Below are 23,001 nucleotides of genomic sequence, written 5' to 3' on the forward strand. Positions count from 1 at the left end.
TCAGACGTCAAAATTCCACAGCCTACTGTTTTCGAGTTATTTTAAAAATAAAATACATTCAATGAAAAACCAGTTTTTTAAGCTTATTTTGACATTTTTACTAGAAACCATGTGAGTTTAATTTTTTTTTCCAATGCAAATATGTCAAACCAAACACATTCTAAGGAAATATGTTCAATATTATCATTAATAATTAGAAATTAAAATACAAATAGTGTGACATATTAGAATTTAATTAGAAATTAAAATACAAATAGTGTGAATTTCAAGCCTTAATATCTCACAAAGCGCAAAAAATCGCAACTTCAAATTATCAGCAAATATGAAGCAATACTAGGTGAACATACTGTCAAAAATTTGGAGAGGCATTTTTTGGTGTTTTTGAGATAATAGCTTTTTAGTAACACCATAAATATAAGTAGTGCCACCAGCGTGTAACTTTTTACTGCTGCACATTAGAGAGTTTTTGTCTTCGAGAAAGTTGTTCATTTTGACTAACTAAATAACTGTTTCTTAGATGTCAAAATTCCACGGCCTACTGTTTTCGAATTATTGTATATAAACTATATTTTATTGATAAAATTTGTCAATAAACACATTTTGATGCAATAGTATGAACTATTTTTTATTGTTTTAATTTTTACGATACATAGTAGGTCATGAAAATGTCAGTATACTATTGTCAGCATGGCTCAAGGTAACTTTTAATTTTTTGCATGTTATTTTCCAAATGTTTTAAGCTTAACCTTTTTTGTCGATCATTTTAAATTTTAGAGCGCGAAATATCTTGCTGAGAGCTCGTAGATTTGTTCCTGGATGGAAAGGACGTTGATCAATCTCTAGAGATTGAGAAACTGGAGCTCCACGAAACTGACATTTTCATGACCTACTATGTATCGTAAAATCAAAAACAATAAAAAATAGTTCATACTATTGCATCAAAATGTGTTTTATTGACAAATTTTATCAATAACATCTAGTTAATACACAATAACTCGAAAACAGTAGGCCTTGGAATTTTGACGTCTAAGAAACAGTTGTTTATTTAGTCAAAATGAACAACTTTCTCGAAGACATAAACTCTCTAATGTGTAACAGTAAAAAGTTACACGCTGGCACTACTTATATTTATGGTGTTACTAAAAAGCTATTATCTCAAAAACACCAAAAAATACCTCTCCAAATTTTTGACAGTATGTTCACTTAGTATTCCTTCGTATTTGCTGAAAATTTGAAGTTGCGATTTTTTGCGCTTTGTGAGATATTAAGGCTTGAAATTCACACTATTTTTTCGAATTTGTATTTTAATTTCAAATTTTTAATGATAATATTGAATATATTTCCTTAGAATGTGTTTGGTTTGATATATTTGCATTGGGAAAAAAATTAAACTCACATGGTTTCTTGTAAAAATGTCAAAATAAGCTTAAAAAACTGGTTTTTCATTGAATGTATTTTATTTTTAAAATAACTCGAAAACAGTAGGCTGTGGAATTTTGACGTCTGAGAAAGAGTTGTTTATTATGCCAAAATGAACAACTTTGCCGAAGACGCCAAGTCTCTAGGACGTAAAACAAAGAAGTTAGATGGTGGCGCCACCTATGCGGACGAGTTGCGAACTACTACGTTCTTATCAATAGATGCCCCTGCTGATGTCAAGCAACTTTGTCGAAGATACCATGTGTCGGAAATGCTTCGTTTTGGAGTAATTAATTTCGTTCCGCTAGATTGCGATTCTGGCCCTTAGTGCATTGGTCATTTGTTCACTGGTCATTTCATTGTTGGAAATGCATTGGGGCCGTCCATATACCACGTGGACAACTTGGAGGGGGGAGGGGGTTCGGGAAAAGTCCACGCTTGTCCACGGAGAGGGGGGTGGGGGTTTGTCAAATGCCCACGTGGACAACATTGATAGAACAATTAAAAAACAAAGATACTTTAACGAAACAAATAATAATAAGTAATTTTCGAAACAATTTTCATAGCATCTCCCGGAGCAACTTTTGGAAAAAATCCTGAGGATTTATTAAAAAAAAGTCTGGAGGAGTTACAAGATGAAATTCCAGGAGATAATTTTGGTTGATTTCCAGAATAAACTTTCGATGAATACTCCTGGGAACTTATCATACGCCTAAGCTAGTATTAGCATAAAGCGAGTCGCACAAATTCGTAGGTGTTACATTCCTAGAATGCTGTTATGAGAGTTGCCTTCTTCCCGTCTGTTGTCAAAGCACAAAGATTTATGACTGATATCTGACTCTACGACAAGATCGAAGCAATCCGGAAGAGTATACTAAAAGTTCTCTTTTAAAAGAATTCCTGGATAAAAGTCCCGGAAAACATTCGAAAAATTTCCTGAAGAAACTTCCACAAGAGTTCCAGCAGAAATTTTCGAAGAAACTATTGAAGATTTTGCGGAGGATTTTCCAGAAAAATCCGAGCAAAAAGTTTTAGACGAAATTTACGATAATACTTTCGGAAAAGTTCCGGGAGAAACTCCTGACAGAATTTCCTGGAAAACTTCAGGAAAAATACAGAAGAACTCCCGGGAAAGTTTCTGTCAGAATTCCCGGAAGAATTACCAGAATCTTCGGGAGAGCTTCTGGAAGAATCCTTAAAGAAATTTCTGAAAAACTCGCAGAGAAACTCCTTATAGAATTCCTTGATCAATTATTGAAAAAATAGGAAAATGGAAAAAATAGGAAATAGAAAATAGGAATTTTTCGCAAAAATTCCCTCATGTAGAAATACTGCAGCATTTCTTCGAAGAATCCTCAGGAAAACTTCCGATAGAATTCCCAATGGAGTTTCTGCAAGAGTTCCACTGAAACTCATGGGTGGAAGTCTTAGAGGAATTTTCGGTGAAACTCCTAGAGAAATTCCAGGTGAAAATTCAGGAGTGGCATTCCTAGAAGAATACCTAGGGAACCCAATAGTACCACCTAAAGGAATACCCGGTGAAACTCTTGGAGAGATTCCCTACCATACATCTGGAAGAATTCCTAGAGGAACTTATGAGAAAGTTCCCGAAGCAACTCCCGGTAAAACCTTTGAAAGAATTCCCCGTAGAACCCCCAGCGGAATCCTAATTGGAAATATTAGTAGGGTTTCAAGAAAAATCACTAGTGGTACTTCTAAAGAAATTTCCGAAGGATCTCCTTCAGGAATTAACATTGGACTTCCAAAGGACTACCCAGTGGCACTCCTAGACGAATTTGCCGTGGTATTTCTCGAGGAATTCTAGGTGAGGAATCCCTTTAAAAAGTTCACTATGAATTAATAAAACATCTGAAAGAATCTGTGGCGGAATTCCTGGAGGATTCCACAATGGAAGACTTTGTGGAGAACTTTTCTCAACAAATTATGACAATCATGGATTGAAAAACATTCCATTGAATTAAAAATAATGTTGTACATACTTCTGTTAGAAAGACTTTAAAAGATTCACTCAAAGGGGGTTTCCCCTTGCAATTATTACGTTAAAAAATCAATAAATTATAATTTGTACCTATTACGAGAACTTCAGAATATTTGTAATTCATTAAATTATAAACTATATATAAAACATTGCTTACAAACAAAAATTAATTTTTTATAAAAGTTAAAAATCGAAAAAGTGAAAAATCTTTTGTTATGACCACGTGAACATTGGGGGAGGGAGGTAGGGGTTAACGTAAAGTCCACGCTTGTCCACGGGGAGGGGGCAGGAGGTCAAAAACTACGATTTTTCTGTCCACGTGGTAGGGTAAGTGTACCAGTGATGGCTATAGTACCAATTGTTCGCCATAGTTGATTTTCACCCTTTCACGATGTAAATCAACAAGAAAAAAATTTGTGAAAAATAGATCACGTTCACAAAAGATGGTTGCTTTCATTTAAACTTCACATTTTGCTCAAATTATGGTAGAAAGAAATCATTTTCCTTAAAATTTCGGCTTCTTTGCACCCTTTTTCGTCATAGTGTACCAATTATGGCTAACCCCATAAGGAATGCATGCAAATAGTGCGAAAAGGAACCGAAGTTAAAAAATATAACCATAATTGGTGCAGGGTTCCTATCATTGGCACACGCTGTAATAAATACTAAAAGTAGTTTTGGGTCAGTTTCTATATTTTTCCTGTAAAGTATGGAAACTAAGCTATCTTTTAACATATTGATGACATTCGTTGGTCCTCTCGTTACTTTTGTACAAATATTTTTCCTTAGGTAGTGCCATAATTGGTACACCCACCCTATATGGACGGCCCCATTGGCTAATAAGCTCGCACAGGAGTATCACTTGATTTTATTAGTTCCGGTATTGAAGTGTCTGGTAAATCTTCAGATTGACGCCTAGGCTGGCACTCCGCATAAACAATACTGGAACAGTTTGGAGCCATGTCGTCAAACAAAACTGTATTGTACTGTGCCATCACAAGGGGTGCAAAGTATCTAGCTAATCTATCTAATCTATCTAAGCAGCATGGCAGCATGCTAATTAACGTTGAACCATTCGTCATTGAAATCATCGTCATCATTAAACATTTGAAAGCAGTTTTTCGTTCAAATCAAAGATGTTTGCAACGAAAATGGATTCACTGTGTTCCACATGAGGAATAGAATACAGTGAATACATTTTTGTGGTCTTTGCTTTTATTTACTGCGAAAAAACTGCTTTTCTATTTCCGAAAAATGATGACGAATGCTTGAGCCTTAAAGCACTGACTGGCCACTGCCAAGTGCCCCTGGAGCCGACTTACTGGTACCTGATACGGGTCGCCTGACATCTTGGATTGAGGTTCCCTGTTCGGAGGACTTTTACTCCCGAAACAGATGGTCTGAAGTGACCCGGGCAGGGGACTGCAATGGTCTTCTTGTTTTCTTACCCCGCATTAATATTATGCTGCTGTGTTGAAAGATAGGTTGTCAGCTTGAGCCCTACGCTTGAGCCGCTGTTATGTTGGCTACGAAAACATTGCATTGGTGGGATAGGGATGCCAATTCCTTGGACCCGGGCAGTGAAATGTATAGTATATTCAGTTCTTTCCAGAGCGTTAATGATTAATCATAAATTTAATCATGATTAATGATTAATGATTAAGATTAATCAAAAATCAGTAATCATAATCACCAAAATTTCTCATTTAATCATTAATCATTAATCTTAATCACACTGATTTCGCAATTTAATCATTAATCAGTAATCATAATAGCATAGCATAGCATAGCATAGCATAGCCGACCGTACACATCCTGGGGTGGCTGTCGATAGAGAAGTTTAATGCGCCAGAAAAGTTGCCTGGGACTTGACAAACCTTTCATTTAACGAACTCTCGACACCTGGCCAGGTCCTTACGATCAGCGGGGATGGGGAGGAAATGTTGATTAGATATCTACTCAGAATATGTCCAAGAACTTGGCCCACTTCATAGATATCTGGAGTTGGAAATTGGATAGGGTTTAATGGGGTGCTTTCCTTGGCGAAAAAGCGTAAGAGAAATTGTCATGGTTTAATCATTTACCTGGTTACCACTGAAAAAGTAAAAAATAAGCATTAATCAAGTCGCACAAATTTCATAGGTAGTACAGCCATAGACCACAGTTATAAGGATTGCCTCCTTCCTGTCGGATACCAAAACACAAAGATTGGAGACTTCTCTCTGACATCTCAACGAGACTGACGCAATCCTCCAACAGTCTAGAGTTGTCCTGGCCTCGTTCTTGCGACTGCTGAGGAATATGAGAGGATAGTTAGTTAGACACCTAAAGAAAGATGTAGAAAGTTCTACGACCTCTCGGGCCTAGGTGTCATGTATCTAAAAGTTTCAAAATTCGTCATATCGCCAAATGAATAAATATAAAAGGAACATTCTCACCAATTTTGAAATGGTTTCATCATCTACGGTCGTCTTAATGAAGAAACGCCGCTTGCCCTTTCCGGTCGCCAGGCGTTGATTAGCGTCAAGATGAGCCGTCGGATGTTCGCCCGACGTTCAACTTGAGCTCTTGTTGCCTATCAGCTTTCGTCGCTTTTCCTCCTTGAGCCGCATCGCCTTCAGGACGTTGCCCCGCGGCACATGGATCTTCCTTCTTCTCTATCGGTCACCATTGGACACAAAAATAGTCTGGATTGACCTGAACACGCCAAAGTTCATAAGCACTTATTCGTTCAAAAATTCACTTCAATCAGTTATTAGGGATGGCACACGAGCAAACAACTTAGATGTACACAACTCTTCAATTAAGCGGTTCCTCCATAATATTTCGGCTGATATAAACACAAGAACCATTTCACTACATTTTTATTTTCTATCATTAATCAGTAATCATAATCATAAGAAAAAAAATTAATCAATCATTAATCATTCATCACCAAAAATTTTTCACCATATAAAATATATGATCCAATTTGAATTGGTTCAAATGCTGTTCTTCTTGATTATTTTTTCAATAATCTCATAGACAGAGTTACCTTTTACTTTTGGAACTTCAAAAATATTTTGAACAATAATTATATTTTAATCATTTCCTGTTTTTTGTGATTGATTAATCATGATTAATCATGATTTTAAATCATTGAACCATTTTTAATCATTAATCATAATCAATAATCACAGATAAAATCAATTTTAATCATTAATCATAATCATTAATCATCCCAAAAATCAAATTAATCATTAATCATAATCAATAATCACCGAAATTTGAATTTTAATCACCAATGATTAATCATGATTAAAATATTTGTTTTTCATGAACGCTCTGGTTCTTTCTAGTTGTTGCTCTATATAAATAAATAAAACATGAATTACATAATCTTTGAGATACGTCTTCTACGACGGATACCATATTGCTTCCATGCTCATAAAAAGTATTATTGTTAACATTAATTATGACCTTCTACGGAAGTAGGTGACGTTACACATAGCCTTTATGCAATACCGAACACCTCCAGATCCTATTAGCACCGCTCAGGTGTGAAATGGTTCGTGTGCACATCAACTGAACGCGAAGCGTGATCGAAAAAATGGAGAGTGAAGACGGCATCTCTACTAACCCATACTGCAGTAACGATTTATCTCACTTGCGCTTTTTCACAAAACAAAAATGAGTCACAAATTATGGTGACAAGCGATCGTATTATTTATTGTTATTTATTATTTTCAAATGAAGGTTTTCGAATTCGAAAATTCGTGATCGTGATCGTAACCCTTTATAAGGCAGTAACAACTACACTCCCGTTCAAAAGTTTGGGGTCATCCCCTCAAAAACATGTCATTTTTTTAGGCCCATATCTCCGCCAATTTGCGTCCGATTTCAAAACCCTAGGTTTCATTCAAAAGATAATAAGTCAAAGAAACTTTGAACATGGTTTAAAAAAAACTGTTTCAAAACATTTTGTATGTAAACTTAACCCAAAGTTGCCAAATTTTCTAAAAAATGAATATAAACTTACGGCAGTGTCGCTGAAAGTTGGGTCGACCAAATTTTAAGATGAGAGCGGTAATATGATCCATTTTCTATGAGCTTTCAACTGCTTTTTACAGAACTTAGCTAAAAAATCTAGAAAAAAAGTTATTAAGTAAATTAATCCTTGATGTCATCGACCAAAAGTTTGGGGTCACCCCTCAATATGATGTATCGGTCAAAAGTTTGGGGTAACTTTCGTAAAACATGGAAAAGTGATTTGGTGACATCTTCGTCATCTATAGTTCAATTTTAATTATTTTTGGCTCATTTCAAAGATAATTAACTAAATTTACGTTTGGTGTCTTTAACTTAACGTATTTAACGATTTTTGTATGTATATAAAAATGTTATGAAAAGTTAGCACATTTTACCACGCTTCAAAAAATAAGGCAACCTTACGTTAAGTTTTAGTATGTAAATTTCAACAAATATGTGTGGTTCAATGTCTATGCAGTAAGTATCATTCATTTTGTTTCAAATAAGCCAAGAAGAATTAAAATTGAATGAAAGATGACAAAGATGTCAACAAATCACTTTTCCATGTTTTACGATATTGACCCCAAACTTTTGGCCGATTCATCATTTTGAGGGGTGACCCCAAACTTTTGGTCGATGACATCAAGGATTAATTTACTTAATAACTTTTTTTCTAGATTTTTTAGCTAAGTTCTGTAAAAAGCAGTTGAAAGCTAATAGAAAATGGGTCATATTACCGCTCTCATCTTAAAATTTGGTCGACCCAATTTCCAGCGACACTGCCATAAGTTTATATTCATTTTTTAGAAAATTTGGCAACTTTGGGTTAAGTTTACATACAAAATTTTTTGAAAAAGTTTCTTTTAAATCATGTTCAAAGTTTCTTTGACTTATTATCTTTTGAATGCAACCTAGGGTTTTGAAATCGGACGCAAATTGGCGGAGATATGGACCTAAAAAAATTACATGTTTTTGAGGGGGTGACCCCAAACTTTTGAACGGGAGTGTATATTGCCACCTACTGTTTGTTTTTTCTTCTGTTTCATAACAATTTATTTCGATTTTTTTTTGGTTTACGCCAAATTGGGATTATTAACTACGCTTGGTATTTTATTTTTGGTACTAAACAAAGCTTCAACAACAATTTGGGATCCATTTGTAGTCTTATAAATGGCTAAATTTGACCACGTGAAAAAAATAGCTCAAACTTATTGTAAAATTATAGACTTGGTAAATATTTTAAGAAATAATCAAATTATGGGTTGACATGAGCTGAAGTACACAGTTTATATTATGGGTTAAGTCCTAATCCACTCTAAAATCTCTTTCCCGGATTTTTTTTTCGAAGTCAAAAGAAGAAAAGTACCCTAAATGGGCAGTGCCACCTCAAAAGCTCCTTTTGGTGTAAACGGGCAGTGGCAACTTTATTGCCACCAAGATTTTTGAGAGTTTCTTTCGAACATAAATTGTTTTGTGCATGTATATAATCATTTCCGCAACAGTATGCGTTGACAGCTCTCCTAGTTTTCTCGGCCTTATAAAGGGTTAACGCCAGCTTCTTTGAAATCTACCTGCTCTTATAAAAAACTTTTTTTTGCGAATAGGACCACGTTCACAAATGGTTTACCAAAAGTGATCTGATTAAACAAAATCTGTCAGCGCTAAGAAAGTAAAACGCTACTGTCATTATCACCTTGCCGGATTAGGCACTCCTCGGAAAGTTGAGTATCTGAAACAAAGTATAACTAATCCATCGCCACAAGCGCCACAAACCACTTTTTATTGCCTCATTACGTGTGACAGTGCGGTCAATAAACTCCATCTAAGATGCAGGAAGCAGACAGGTCGCGTGGCTGTTTGCAATAAAAGCGGTACTTAATCTGCGTCGTCTCGCGACGCAGATTTTCATCTCCGAAACCATGAACCGGGCCCATTTCTGCAGGACATTGACACCTCGTTAGGAAGAGTTTTTATGAAGACTCATGTACTGGATTTTTTGTTTGCTCTCATAGATTGCCGTATATCGATCAACAGGGTGAAAGCAATCAACACAAGTTTATCCGTTAAAGGAAAATCATCGAATTAGAAACACACAAAAAACAACAATTTGATAATTAGATTAAAACATTTATAAGATTACAATTACCAACTATTCACAGCGAAACAAAAATTAACTTTTGGTCAGTCTCAAGAGCAAACTTATGTGTCTCCGAAGGTTTTTGGGCCGCTGAGTCCGAGTCCGGACTCAGATTTGCTCTAACACGTCAGAATTTTGAGCTATACCTCAATTTATAGGGCAAACTAAGCGATTTTGGGCTTTTTTGACAGCAAGCCATTAAGTATGGACATATTTTTTTAGCAATCAAAAAGTTAATTGGTCAATTAACATCTAAATTAACGACTCATGCAAAATATTTCATTTTACCAAATCGAATTTGATAGTTTTAAGCGATTTATGTTAGGTACGATGTTTCCCATACAAGTCACCTTCCAAAAGTTGCATGCAAGTTTTCATACTAACTTAAAATGCTTAAATCTATCAAATTTGATTAGGTAAAACGAAATATTTTGCATGAGTCGTTAATTTAGATTGTTGCCGCGACCACTGTGTGGCAGCAGCCAATTGAATAGGTGAAACAACCAAGCATTTCTTTCGCACTGATACGTATCCAACAGATCAATTGTAACAGAAACGATTCCACATAGAAGGGTTATCCTCTAGGTAAAAAGTCTACTTCTTTTGTTAGCACTGACAGAATCATTAGTGCTCCTGATGAATTCGGCACGCAGTATGTGCAAAGCAAGTATAGCTATAGCAATTTGTAATTTATTACCCTGAATGCGCTACGGTCAGTGATAGCAGTTTAAGTTAGTCGGTACGGATAAAACAGAAATGTAAGTACATTCAATGTGAATTCTTTAGTAAAGAGTAATAGAAGTAAATATATTTTAGCTTTGAAGCTGTTCAGTAAAACAACTACAAAACTGTTTTCATCCCCTCCGTCGTCCACCAAACTGCCTCAACATAGATGTTAATTGACCAATTAACGTTTTGATTGCCTAAAAACAATATTTCCAAGCTTAATGGCTTGCAGTCAAAAAAGCCGAAAATCACATATTTTGCCCTATAAATTGAGGTATAGCTCAAAATTGTGACGTGTTGGAGCAAATCTGAGCCCGGATTCGGATTTAGCGGCCCAAAATCCTTCAGAGACACATAAGTTTGCTCTTGAGACAAAAAATGTTGTGCTGTGTTATATTGAATGAAATAATTGATAAATATTTGTCTTATTTTAAAATCATTGCAAAAGCTGGAACTTTCAAGATTTTGAAATTAAAGTTAACCTTTAACCTTAGCATCCTCCCTCCTATACCCCATATTCTTCCTGTAACACCCGTAGAAAAGCAGAGGTGTAAAAGTTTCTAACAACACTTGTCCGACTTATATTTTGAACATTATGATAAAGTTTGAAAAATTGCATTATATATCTTCCCATTTCCCTCTTCCGTTTCTTTCCAGGAGTGAAAAACCTATTCTGGAGTTTTTCTACGATGAAATCGCGAAAACCAATAACGGCACGACACCTCCTCCACCGCCACCAACTCCACCACCACAATCAACGCCAGCATCGAAGGCAGCAAACAACAACGGAACTGCAACACCGGTTAAGCATCGCTATGCACCGCAGAAAATCTTCGAAAAGTTCGGAAGCCTGGAGAACGTAACAGCGAGAGCCATCATTCATGGATTCGGATCGAGCTGCACGCACGTCTGGGTCTATGAGATGCGAACGGCTCTAATGGCAGTGGTAAGATATTATTACTATTAAAATGAGAAATATGTACCTAGTTAGTATATTATAACACATAAGGCATTGTCCTAGATATTTTGAGAAATGTATGTGCTTAGAGCTTCATGCAGGTAGTGATTCAGTTAATGACAAATGTTTTGGAAGCTCAACATTGTACCAAACTTAAGATGTCCAAACCAAACCTTCAAATGTACAAATATCAAGAAGTTAACTTCTAATGCTGGTAAAAAATATATTTTGTTCTTGCTCACTTGTAATAAGCTTATACTAAATAAGAAGATCCCGTGCGCTGGTTTTGTTTCTTATGAGATTTGTGCACTTGAAATCGTGGGCAGATTTTTTTTAAAGAAAGATTTATATTTAAGATTTAACATATGTCTGTTGAGACAAAATGTTGAGGTAAACCTGAGTAAGAAAGACTCTACAGATATTTTGAAACTGCGAAGTATTTTAGAAATTTGATATGAAGCTTCGAGAAATTGATACAGAACTTTGACGAAAATTTTGACAAACGCTCACTTTCTACGCTCCATTTTATAATTCCTTGAAAAAACAAAAACAATCATTTAGATTTTTTTATTATGTTTTTTCCAGAAATTTAGCCAGTGAAATTTTAAAATTTCTACATTACGTCATGCCTACCTCCAACTAAATACAATTAGTATTATAGGATAAAAAATTATATGACAACTCCCAGGAGTGCCATATCAATGACACAATATGATCTGTTTCGTTGATGAATGTTAACTTATTTTTATTCTTCAATGAATGCTGTCCACGTGGATATTTGACAGACCCCTATCTCCTTCTCTGTGGACAAACGTGGATTTTTCCCAAACCCCCTCACCCCTCGAAATTGTTCACGTGGTACATTCAGTCGAGTCTCTTACTAAACGAATTCCTATTAAACGAACTCCTACTAGACAGGGGTGAGCGTTATAGGAGACTAAGAGCTTATGGGATTTTGACTTTTTGGGGGTGTGGCCTATTATCTCGGGTGTGTTAAGAGTTAGCGCAATACTTTCTTCGGCACAGTTTTAGGGCTTGATAGGATCTACCATTTAGAACTTTGGTTCATATGATTAGTTGGTAACTTGGCCGCTAGAGAGACCATCAACAGTTTGATGCTAAATGGCACTACAGGAACTATATCAGGTGTCAAGAAAACGTTACGATATGCGACAGCTCAAGACCCTGATAATTTGGAAGGATAGTGTCTTCGGAAAAATTGTTGGGTACGCCAATAACTTAAGGCGAAACTGGATCTATTTCATCACTTTTTGGTTTTTGATTTTTTTTATTAAACATCGAAGCAATATTTTCAAAATCGGTTTTCGTGCACGTGTAGAGTATGGATCAAGGTATCTCCCGATTTTTTTTGTGGTGAAAATGTTTTTCGTTTTTACAGAAACCATTTATAAACAAAATTTCACTAAAAAATGGTTTCTGCAAAAACGGAAAACATTTTCACCACCAAAAAAAATCAGGAGATACCTTGATCCATACTCTACATGTCTAGTCTAGTCTAGTCTATTCTACACATACACAGCCATTCATTGAAAGAATCCTGGAAAATGATAGAATCGACTAATTCTACCATTTTTCTTGTCATTTTTAATGTCTGCAGTACATTGGAAATGCATTACAAGCATTAAAGCGGCCAGGCCTACTGTGCAGCGTTATTGTTTTACAATAAAGCCATTAAGTGGGGACATCTCGTACCAACCGCTCAAGTTTTTAGAATGCAAAATACGTGAAAATCGATAGGGGAGACGATGCTAAGAAGGTTAATGTCACCCCTTGGTCCTTCGCTTCCTGGGATGGAACACAGGTATTTAGTCCGTGTCCTGGCCCTTATGCCTAGGCTTAAGCGCCTTTACTCGCTCTCTGAAATGAAACAAACTGGATACGAGGGAAACGTTGCTCAACCAAAAATTAGTTTTCGAAGTTTTTAAATGGCTCCTTAAGGGGAACGTAGTTTGGAACGGTCTCACCAATATATCTTGAAACTGCTATTCCTCAGTGTTAACGGGAACGACATTACAGCACAGTCAGGCTTGCTCCTCGTCTCACCACCATGACGCACACAGTTATTGTTTACATGGGGTCTTGAAGGAAATTTCTTTGTTTCTCCGAGTGTAAGGAAACCTACTTGACGCATAAACACCAAAGTTTCACACATTTTCTTTAATTTTCCGCTGTTTTTCTGCATTCGTCATTTATGATATGTTCCACTCCTATAAATACTAAAGTGTTTTCAGTAGCTTGACAACTAAAACCTCGACTGTCAGCCAGTGACCGAGCAACTGGATTAAAAATGTGACGGTTGACGATTCTAGCGGAAATATTTGTATCGTGAGCGGAGTCACTTACCAAAGGTCGTCGGTGTGTTCAATTGAATGACTTTATTGAATTGACCATTTCTCCAAAACGTCCCCGCTCAACGGCTAACCAAGTGAATTAATCCGTCTTCACCGGATGTTAATTGCAGTCCCTTCTTCGACTCAAGTCAGCACTGCACCGTTTTACAGTCGGAACCCGCTCGTTGAGCCACAACCTCCACCCAACCAACGAATTCGATTCGTTAGTTGGGTGAAGTGACAGCAGCACAAGGGGCGTGCGCATTGTTTTTTTTTTTTAATCTTGTTTAGGTTAGAAGTGAAAAATATATTTTTTCAATTTGTTTTACATTTAGAGCAAAACTGATACGTTTTTTTGGATCGCAGCAAGCTGTGCGCGCGCGTAGGTGCTTTTTGCATTTGCTGTCAAGTTTTTTTTCGATTCCGCGTCACCTCCAATTCGAACAGTGAAAAATGAACTAACGAATGCGCTACGCCATCCGGAAAGTGATTCGGGTGAAAATCTTTCACGATTTTAGTGAATATCGCAACAATTGGGATCCGAGGTTTAAGGAAAGCCGTGTAAAGTGAAGCATTACGTCCCTAAAGTTTGTGCCGCGAGTGGATTCAAGCTGCGGAAAAGAAATGAAAAAAAAAAGTTCGTGGTCCAGTGGCCGCCGCGAGTGTGGTGCATTCCAGTGCAAGGAACGCGAATCATTCCCGGCCAGGATACAGATTCATTACGCAGACGCCGAGCACCTATAGCAACTAGTCGTGAAAGTGTTTTCGGAGTCCAGCTGGTGTTCTCGATTTTGTTAATTTGTGCTGCCTTGGAAAGGGAATAAGAAGCCCTGTGGGGGAAAACCGAGGGAAAAACTGAGTAGGGAAAGGCATGCTGCTATGGCACCAGTGGCGCCGTGCGCTATTGTACTGAAAAGCTTTCTGAAGGACAATGTTGCATTTGGCGATTTTCCATGGAGTTTTCTGGCGAATTGGTGAGATCGTTTCAGGCTACATATTATTTTCTTTTCTTTCCTCTTCTTTCGGAACTTCTTGAGGAACTTGTTTTTGTTACGTCACAGCTCCTCAACTTTTAGAAATCAGTGTCTTGTTTCATTTCAGAGAGCGAGCAAAGGCGCTTAAACCTAGGCACAAGGGCCAGGACACGGACCAAATACCTGTGTTCCATCCCAGGATTCCAAGGACTAAGGGGTGACATTAACCTTCTTAGCAACGTCACCCCCACCGATTTTTCACGTAGTTAGCTTTCTCTATAAAACTGAGCGGTTGGTACGAGATGTCCCCGCCTCAATGGTTTTATTGTAGAATCAACAACGCTGCACAGTAGGCCTGGCCGCTTTAATGCTTGTAATGCATTCTTGATGTACTGCAAGCATTAATAATGACAAGAAAAAATGATAGAAGTAGTCGATTCTATCATTTTCCAGGATTCTTTCAATGAATGGCTGTGTATGTGTAGACTAGACTAGACTAGACTAGAGCAAAACTGATACGTTTTGCAAGATACATATATTACCAATGCGAGAAATAATTATTTTCACCCATTTTTAGCCGGTGAAGTGAAAATATTGATGTTTATGAAACCACCCGGACCAAAATGCAAGCACAAAACGCTTTCAATGATCGACAAAATAAAGATTGCTGATGTTTTGCATTTGTTTCGAAGTAATTGTACATATTGTTTTTTTTTTTTTTTAAGAAACATGAAATAGAAATTCTTCTCGAATATCAGTAAAGTTTATGAAACCAAAAACTCATTAGCTCGCCCCTCGGAATTACAGATTGGTTGTCATTTTCAGTTTGACATTGAATTATGACATCCAGGTGCTTTTTAGTTGGCTGACAGCTCAACTAACGGAGCCCCAACTAAAAAGCCACCCAACTATTAAGCCCCCAACCAGCGGGTCATGACTGTATCACAAATTCACACATGAAATCAAATGTTCCAGTCCGAATGTCGTAGTGCCTTAAGTCATTTGGCTTTACCATCGTTCTAATTGAATTTGCCTGAAACAACCAATTTCAAAATAAAGGCTTCACTAATGCAATACCCACATTTCTGTACCTAAGAAATGCCATAAAACACACGCGTGCTTCTTCCGGGTGGCGTAGCATCATCCAAATTATCACCAAACCATACTAAGGGGCTGTCCATTAATTACGTAAGGGTTTATGGGGGGAGGGGATTCCTCCAGGGATTCCTCTAGAAATTCCCCTAGGAATTTCTGCCAGAATTCCTTCAGAGAATCCTAAAGGAATGTCTCCTGAACTCTTCCATGAATTCTTCCAGAGAAACCTCCACGTATTCTTCCAGAAATTTCTCCAGAAATTCCTACAGAAATTCCTCCATGGATTCTTCCAGGAATTTCTCAAGGCATTTCTCCAAGGGCTACTCCGAGAATTTCTCCACGGATTCTTCCAGATAATCCTAAATCAATTTCTTACGGAACTCTTCAGAAAATTCTTCCAGGGATACCTCCATGGAAGTCCTCCAGAAATATCTCCAAGAAAACCTCCAGCAAATTCTCTAGGAATTTTTGCCAGTTCATGTAATATTTTCTATAGAGATTCTTCCAGAAATTCTTTCAGAGATTCCTCCAAAAAATCTTAATGAATTTCTCCTGGAACTTTTCCGGGAATTCCTTCAGGGGTTCCTCCATGGATTCCTCCAGAACTTTATCCAGGAATTTCTTCGGGAATCCCTCCTGGGATTCATCTATGAGTTTCTTCAGAAATTCCCCATAAAAAATCCTTCAGAAATTCCTCGAGGAGTTCCTCCAGACATTCCTCGAGGGATTCCTCCAGGAAGCCATAAATATTTGTTCAGTAATTCCTTTAAAAATTCCTCCAAAAATGCCTCTAGTTATTCCTCCACAAATTGCTCCAAAAATACTTCTTGGAATGCAAACAGGGCTTCCTCCAGGAATTTCTCCATGGATTCATGAAGGAATTCTCTAGGTGTTCCTCCAGAAAGTTTTCCAGGTATTTCTCCAGGAATGTCTCCAGGAATTCCTCCAGGAAGCCTTAAATATTTTTCCAAAAATACCTCAAAGAACTCCTTTGGGAATTACTCCAGGAATTCCTCCAAAAATTATCTCTGAAGTATTTCCAGGAATTTGTACAGGCATTTCTCCAAAAAATTCTGCAGGGATTCCTCCAGGAATTCCTCCTCGAATTTCTCCGGAAAATTCTAATGAAATTTCTCCCGGAACTCTTCCAGGAATTACTCCAAGAATTCCTACAGGATTTTTTTCAGGTATTTTTTTTTTGGAATTTCTCCTGGGTTCTCTTCTAGGTATTCCTTCAGAAAATCCTCTACGAATTTCTCCAGGGATTCCTCCACGGATTTCTCCACAAAATAAAAAAAAAAAAAACTTCTGGAACTCTTCTAGGCATTCCTCTAGGAATTCCTCGCGAAATTTCTCTCGGTACTCCTCCATGGATTTCTTCAGGAATTTCTCCAGGAATTTCTTCAGGAATTCCTCCAGGGATTCATCGATGAATTTCTTCAGACATTCCTCAAAAATCCCTCCAGAAATTCCCCCAGGACTTCTCTCAGAAATTCCTCGAGGAGTTCCTTTAATCATTCCTCCAGGAAGCAGCAAATAATTTTACAGAAATTCCACAAAGAATTCATTCAGTAATTTGTCTTGAAATCCTCCAGAAATTCCTATAGGGAATAATCGTGGACTGCAAAACGGTGAGTCGATAAGGAGAGCGTTCCAGGATTCCTTTAAGAATGCCTCCAGGGATTCCTCCAAGTATTCCTCCTGAAAATCCTCTAGGAATTCATTCTGGAATGCCTCCACGGGTTGTTCCAGAAATTCCTCCATGAACTCTTCCAGAAATTTCTCCAGAAATTCGTCCAGGATTTTTACCAGAAATTCATCCAGGAATTTATCCAGAAATTCGTGCAGGAATTTCTCCAGAAATTTGTCCAGAAATTTCTCCACGGACTCCTCCAGATATTATTCCAATGATTCTTTTAAGAATGACTCCAGGGATTCCTCCACGGATTCCTGCAGCAATTCCTGCCAGAGTTCCTCCTGGAATTTCTCCACGAACTCTACCAGGAATTCCTCCGCGTAATTCCTGTAAGATTTTTTTTCCATAATTCCTCCAAGGATTCCTCTCGAGATTTCACCAGGAATTCTTGCAGGGATTCGTCAATGAACTCCTCCAGGATTTTTTTCTAGAAACTCCTCCAAATGTAAAAACTTGAAGTATTTTTAGGAAAAGTACGTTAAATTGGCAAATTGAGAGATAAATTTGTGAAAAAATTACCACTTGTTTTGGTGGGATTCGAACCCACGACTCCGTTATCGCTAGTCCGGCGCTTTAACCAACTAAGCTATAGAACAAGTTACAACTCTGCAGAATAGAAAGTCAAACTGGATACGAAGCACCACCCTAAACCGGGTCCGTCTTTCACAACTTTATCTCTCTTTCGGCTCTTGTTGTGAAAGACGGACCCGGTTTAGGGTGGTGCTTCGAATCCAGGTTGGCTTTCTATTCTGCAGAGTTGTAACTTGTTTTGTAGCTTAGTTGGTTAAGTTAATTTGGACTAGCGATAACGGAGTCGTGGGTTCGAATCCCACCAAAACAAGTGGAAATTTTTTCACAAATTTATTTCTCAATTTGCCAATTAAACGTACTTTGCCTACTAAAATACTTCAAGTTTTTACGTCTATTTCAGACATACTAGCCGGTATAGCCGGAAAAGGGCAATAAAATCATTGTCCTCCAAATGTCCCTTAATAAATTTCTTCAGGGATTCCTCCAAAAATGCCTCCAGGCATTCTTCCAGAGTATCTTCCAGGAATTTCTACACGGAAAACTCCAGGCATTCTGTCAAGGATTCCTTCAGAAAAGCCTCCAGGGATTCCTCCAGAAATTATTCCAGAGGTTCTTCCATGAATTTCTCCAGTGTTTCTCTGAGGGATTCCACCAGAGTTTACTTCAGGAATTACTCCAGTAGTCAATGAACCCCACCTGGAATTCCTCCAGAAATTTCTCCAGGAATTTCTTCAAATATTTTTCCAGAAATTCCTCTATGAATTCTTCCAGGATTTCCTCTACAGATTTCTCCAGGAACTCCTCTACGGATTCCTCCGACAATTCCTTTACGGATTTCTCCAGGAAATTCTTCAAGGATTCCTTTAGGAATGCCTCCAGGGTTTCTTCATGAAATTCCTCCAGGGAATTCCTTTAAAAATTTCTCCAGCAATTCTTTAAATAGTTCCTACTGGAAATTCTACATGAATTTTTTTTAGACTCCTCCAGCAGTTTTTGAGAGTTTTCTTCAAGAATTCTTTCAAGCACTCCTTTGGTCATGCTTCCAGGGTATCCATCAGAAGGTCCTTCAGGGATTCCTCCTGAAATTCCTCCAGGGATTTCTCCCGGAATTGGACAGATCGGTGAAGTACTAGATTTGTAGTAATGAGCTGAATTTTTGTATGGTGAGAAGGTCAATTCTCCGTTTCTGCAATGAAATGATGCAAAAAGCGTGGGTATTATGATTCCTTGCCTAATTTTATGCTGTTTGAGCAAAACTTTGGGCAACAGTGTTGTTGTTTTCTCCATTTCTTGCAACATAAACAACATAGTTATCCAAAGTTTTGCTCAAACAGCATCAAATTAGGCAAGGAATCATAATACCCACGCTTTTTGCACCATTTCATTGCAGAAACAGAGAATTGAGCTTCTCACCATACTAAAATTCAGCTCATTACTACAAATCTAGTACTACACCGAACGTGCCCCATTCCTCGACGTGGTAGAGTGATTCTCAAAATGATCCACGGAATGCTATTTTGATACGCGAATTACAAAAATTGGTTTAAAATTCAATTGTGGCGTATAAGATGCCTGGATGATACAATGAACACCTTGATGAGCACCAAGAAGGTGCATAAAATTTAAAAAACGTGTGTGATGTGATTATGGTACATTATATACCTTAATGATCAAGGGAACGCCAAGATTGTGCATTCATGGCAAGTAATTGCAATTTGATATATAGAATGCTTAGTTGAAGCAGGGGATTTGGAGATGGTGTTAAAATAGTTGCGGCATAAAAATCAAATTGCGTACAGCAATAAAGGTGCATGATGTCACCGTGGTGTATAGGATCCCTAGATAACACTAAGATCATTGGAATGGTGCACAGAATGCTGATATGGAGCATGGTATTCAAAGATGGTGCATGATGTTAGTTGAGTTGACATGGATCATGGTAAATGAAATACTATTTTGATGTAAGCATTTTCATATAATAATAATAATGGTGCAATAGATGCCTAGATGATATAGGGAACGCCACGATTATGCTTGAAAAGCTTTAGTAGTGTATGAAATTTGACGATGGTGCATGATTTCGCAATTAGACACATATTTGATTCAAAGATGGTGAGTGTGATGTTGCCTAGATGATTCTGTGAACATCATGGAGGTGCATGAAATGCAAAGAAGCTGCATGATGTCAGTATGGCGCATTAGTTTCACCGTGATTCTGTTATACTCCACATGTTTCATATTTAGGTGCACTTGCAATTCGTGCAATGGTGCAGGAAACTCAATGGTGGCACCGAAATCAACATGGTCCAGGTACATGGAATGCTATTTTGTATGCGAAATGTCAAAATGGTGCATTGAATTCAAATGTAAACCATACATAATAATTCCCAGATAATATAGTGAATGCCAACCCGAGCAAAGTCCAACATCAAAATTACAGCAAATCGAAAACATGATTTGTATTCAGCAACAAATTGATATCACATTTTGATATCAGTTTATATTTACTTAATTAGATTTCAAATTTTGTTTTCGGTTTGCTGTTATTTTAAATCATTGATAATATTTAGTGTTAGAATAGTTTTAAATCTTTTAGTTAACTATGTAAAGTAATTCTAGGGATATATCATTAATGCAATTATATATTATTGCATTTATGATTTGATATCAACCAAATAATTCTATATTTAAAGATTTTTTATTTTTCTTGCGCTGATAACAAAAACAGTTATCAATTTGCTATCATCGATAGCAGGAATTGTTTTTAACTTGCTGTCACAGGAACATTTTTCTGCTCTCATTTTTGATGTTTTAACCGTTAAAACGACCAAAACGACAACAACCTAAGTTATCAAAATTTGCAATATCACAACATCAAAATTAGTTTTCAATTTGCTATCAGACTTTGCTCGGGAAAATGGAGCATGGAAAGCTTTGAGGAAAGCGCATGATGCTCGTGTGCTGCATTAGTTGTTACCGTTATTCAAAGATTATCATCATTTTGCATGGTTAGGTGCACAAATTGCAGAAATGGTGCATAGAATACAAAAAAGAGATATTTTATGTGATGCTCACACCATAACGGTGCATCAGACGCATAGATAATAAAATAATGGTGCATGAAATTTCATGATGGTGCATATCAGTATGACGCGTTAGATTTCTAGTTAATTGAAAGACAGTGCATTAGATCAGCATAATGCGTAGATACCTAGATGATTCTGTGGACGCTTTGAAGAAGGTGCATGAGATACTCGACCTTATTTATGGCTAGGGGCACAAATTGAAAAAAAAAAATGGTGTTTGGAATTCAATGTGGCGCCGAAGTCGCCATGGTTCACGTACATGGAATACAGTTTTGAAATAGGAAATGCCAAAATGGTGCACGTTAGCCAAATATGGTGCTGACATTACTGATTAGTTAAAAGATGGTGCGTGAGATCAGCATGGATGCCTATATTATTCTGAGAACATCATGGTTGTGCGTGGGATACTAAGAAATTGTATGTGTCAGTGGTGCATTAGTTGCCACCATGATTCAGTGGTTCTCAACATTGCATAGTTAGATCTGAGGTGCAATAATTGCAAAAATGGTGCATAGAATTTAATGTGGTGCGGAAGTCAACATGGATCAGGTATATGGAGTACAATTTGGTGTACGGTATGCCACAATGGAGCCTATAAAATTCAAATGTGAATTAAATGCTTAAATGACGCGTGAGATGGTGTTTAGATGTTTTTGTGAACATCATGGTGGTGCACGGAATACAAACAAGCTGCATGATGTCTGTATTGTGCATTAGTATCACCATAATTCTGTTATACTCAACATTGTCCATATGTAGATGCACGAATTATAAAAATGGTGCAGGAAACTGAATGTGGCACAGAAATCAATATGGTCCAGGTATATGGAATGCTATTTTGTATTCGAAATGCCAAAATGATGCATGGGATTCAAATGTGAACTACATCATAATGGTGCAAAAGATGGAAAGGTTTGAAGAAGGTGCATGATGCTTGTGTTCTGCATTAGTCGTCACCGTTATTCAGTGATTAGCAACATGTTGCATGGTTAGGTGCACGCATTGTAAATATGGTGCATAGAATAGAGAAAAAAGTATTTGAGGTGACGCTCACGTCATAGTGATGCATTAGATGCCTAGATGATATGATAAACGCTGAAATGTTGCTTGAAAATCTTCGATGGTGCATGAAATTTCATGATGGTGCATATCTGTATGATGCATTAGATACCTGATTGATTAAAAGACATTGCTTGAGATAAGCGTGATATCCTGGCATGCGTAGATACCTAGATGATTCTGTGGTCATCATGATGGTGCATTGAAACCCCCCTCTGCACGCTGGTGTTGTTGGCCCACTGCAGTTTTCTTTAAGTTCGGTGAAACTTTGTTTTGTATTTCGTGTGTAGTATCTGAAACACCCTGGTTGAGCTTAGCGTCTTTCTGTGGCACTCGGACGTCGTTAAGCCGCACCTAACATGGGCAACAGCCACTGTCGCGAGTCGCTCGCTCCTCTTGGAGAACAGACATTCAGCAAAAGCAAACCCCCTCCCATTCCCTGTCAGTCTACAAACAACGTTCCCACCGGGGCAGGCTACTCGCACTTGCTCACAGTTCGACCGGTACCACTTGAAGGTAAGAATAGAAGTTTTGAGGCAGAGGCCAATGGTTTCAATGGGATTTGAATTACGCAAAATACCAAGCTTTTACCGTGCTTCGTTGATTATACAGTACTGGACCGATTAAAGTGCGCATTGGCTGTTTTTCATACAAAACGCTTAGGTACGGGAGTTTAAATGTGCGCTTCTCACCGATTGATCTCAAATTTTGTCTGAACATTCAAAGTAACTTGAAATTTGATTTGTGAAAAAAATAAAATATTTCTGAGCAAAACTTTTTAAAACATCGTAACACTCCCATTTCAAGAAAAAATATTACATATTTTTTTAAATTTAATTTGTATAAAACTGTTTTAAGTAAACGGTTTGTTAAGACAATTAGTAGGGGGATTCACTTAACAGCGTAAACTGATTAAACTGATTAAACGTCGCGATCACCAAGGCAATCTTTGATTATTTTAT

The 23,001-nt window shown here is 37.3% G+C and overlaps 1 protein-coding gene across 1 annotated transcript in view; it reads left to right on the forward strand.

The window, feature by feature from the left end:
• LOC109431391 (uncharacterized) overlaps positions 1–23,001 on the forward strand; it is a 172,374-nt gene that overhangs the window by 131,031 nt on the left and 18,342 nt on the right. The window contains exon 5 of the mRNA XM_062845648.1: positions 10,947–11,235. Coding sequence (XP_062701632.1) covers positions 10,947–11,235 — 289 coding nt within the window. The remainder of the gene's footprint in view (positions 1–10,946; positions 11,236–23,001) is intronic.

This window comes from Aedes albopictus, chromosome 1 (assembly GCF_035046485.1).
Source record: "Aedes albopictus strain Foshan chromosome 1, AalbF5, whole genome shotgun sequence".
In the NCBI taxonomy this organism is placed as follows: domain Eukaryota; kingdom Metazoa; phylum Arthropoda; class Insecta; order Diptera; family Culicidae; genus Aedes; species Aedes albopictus.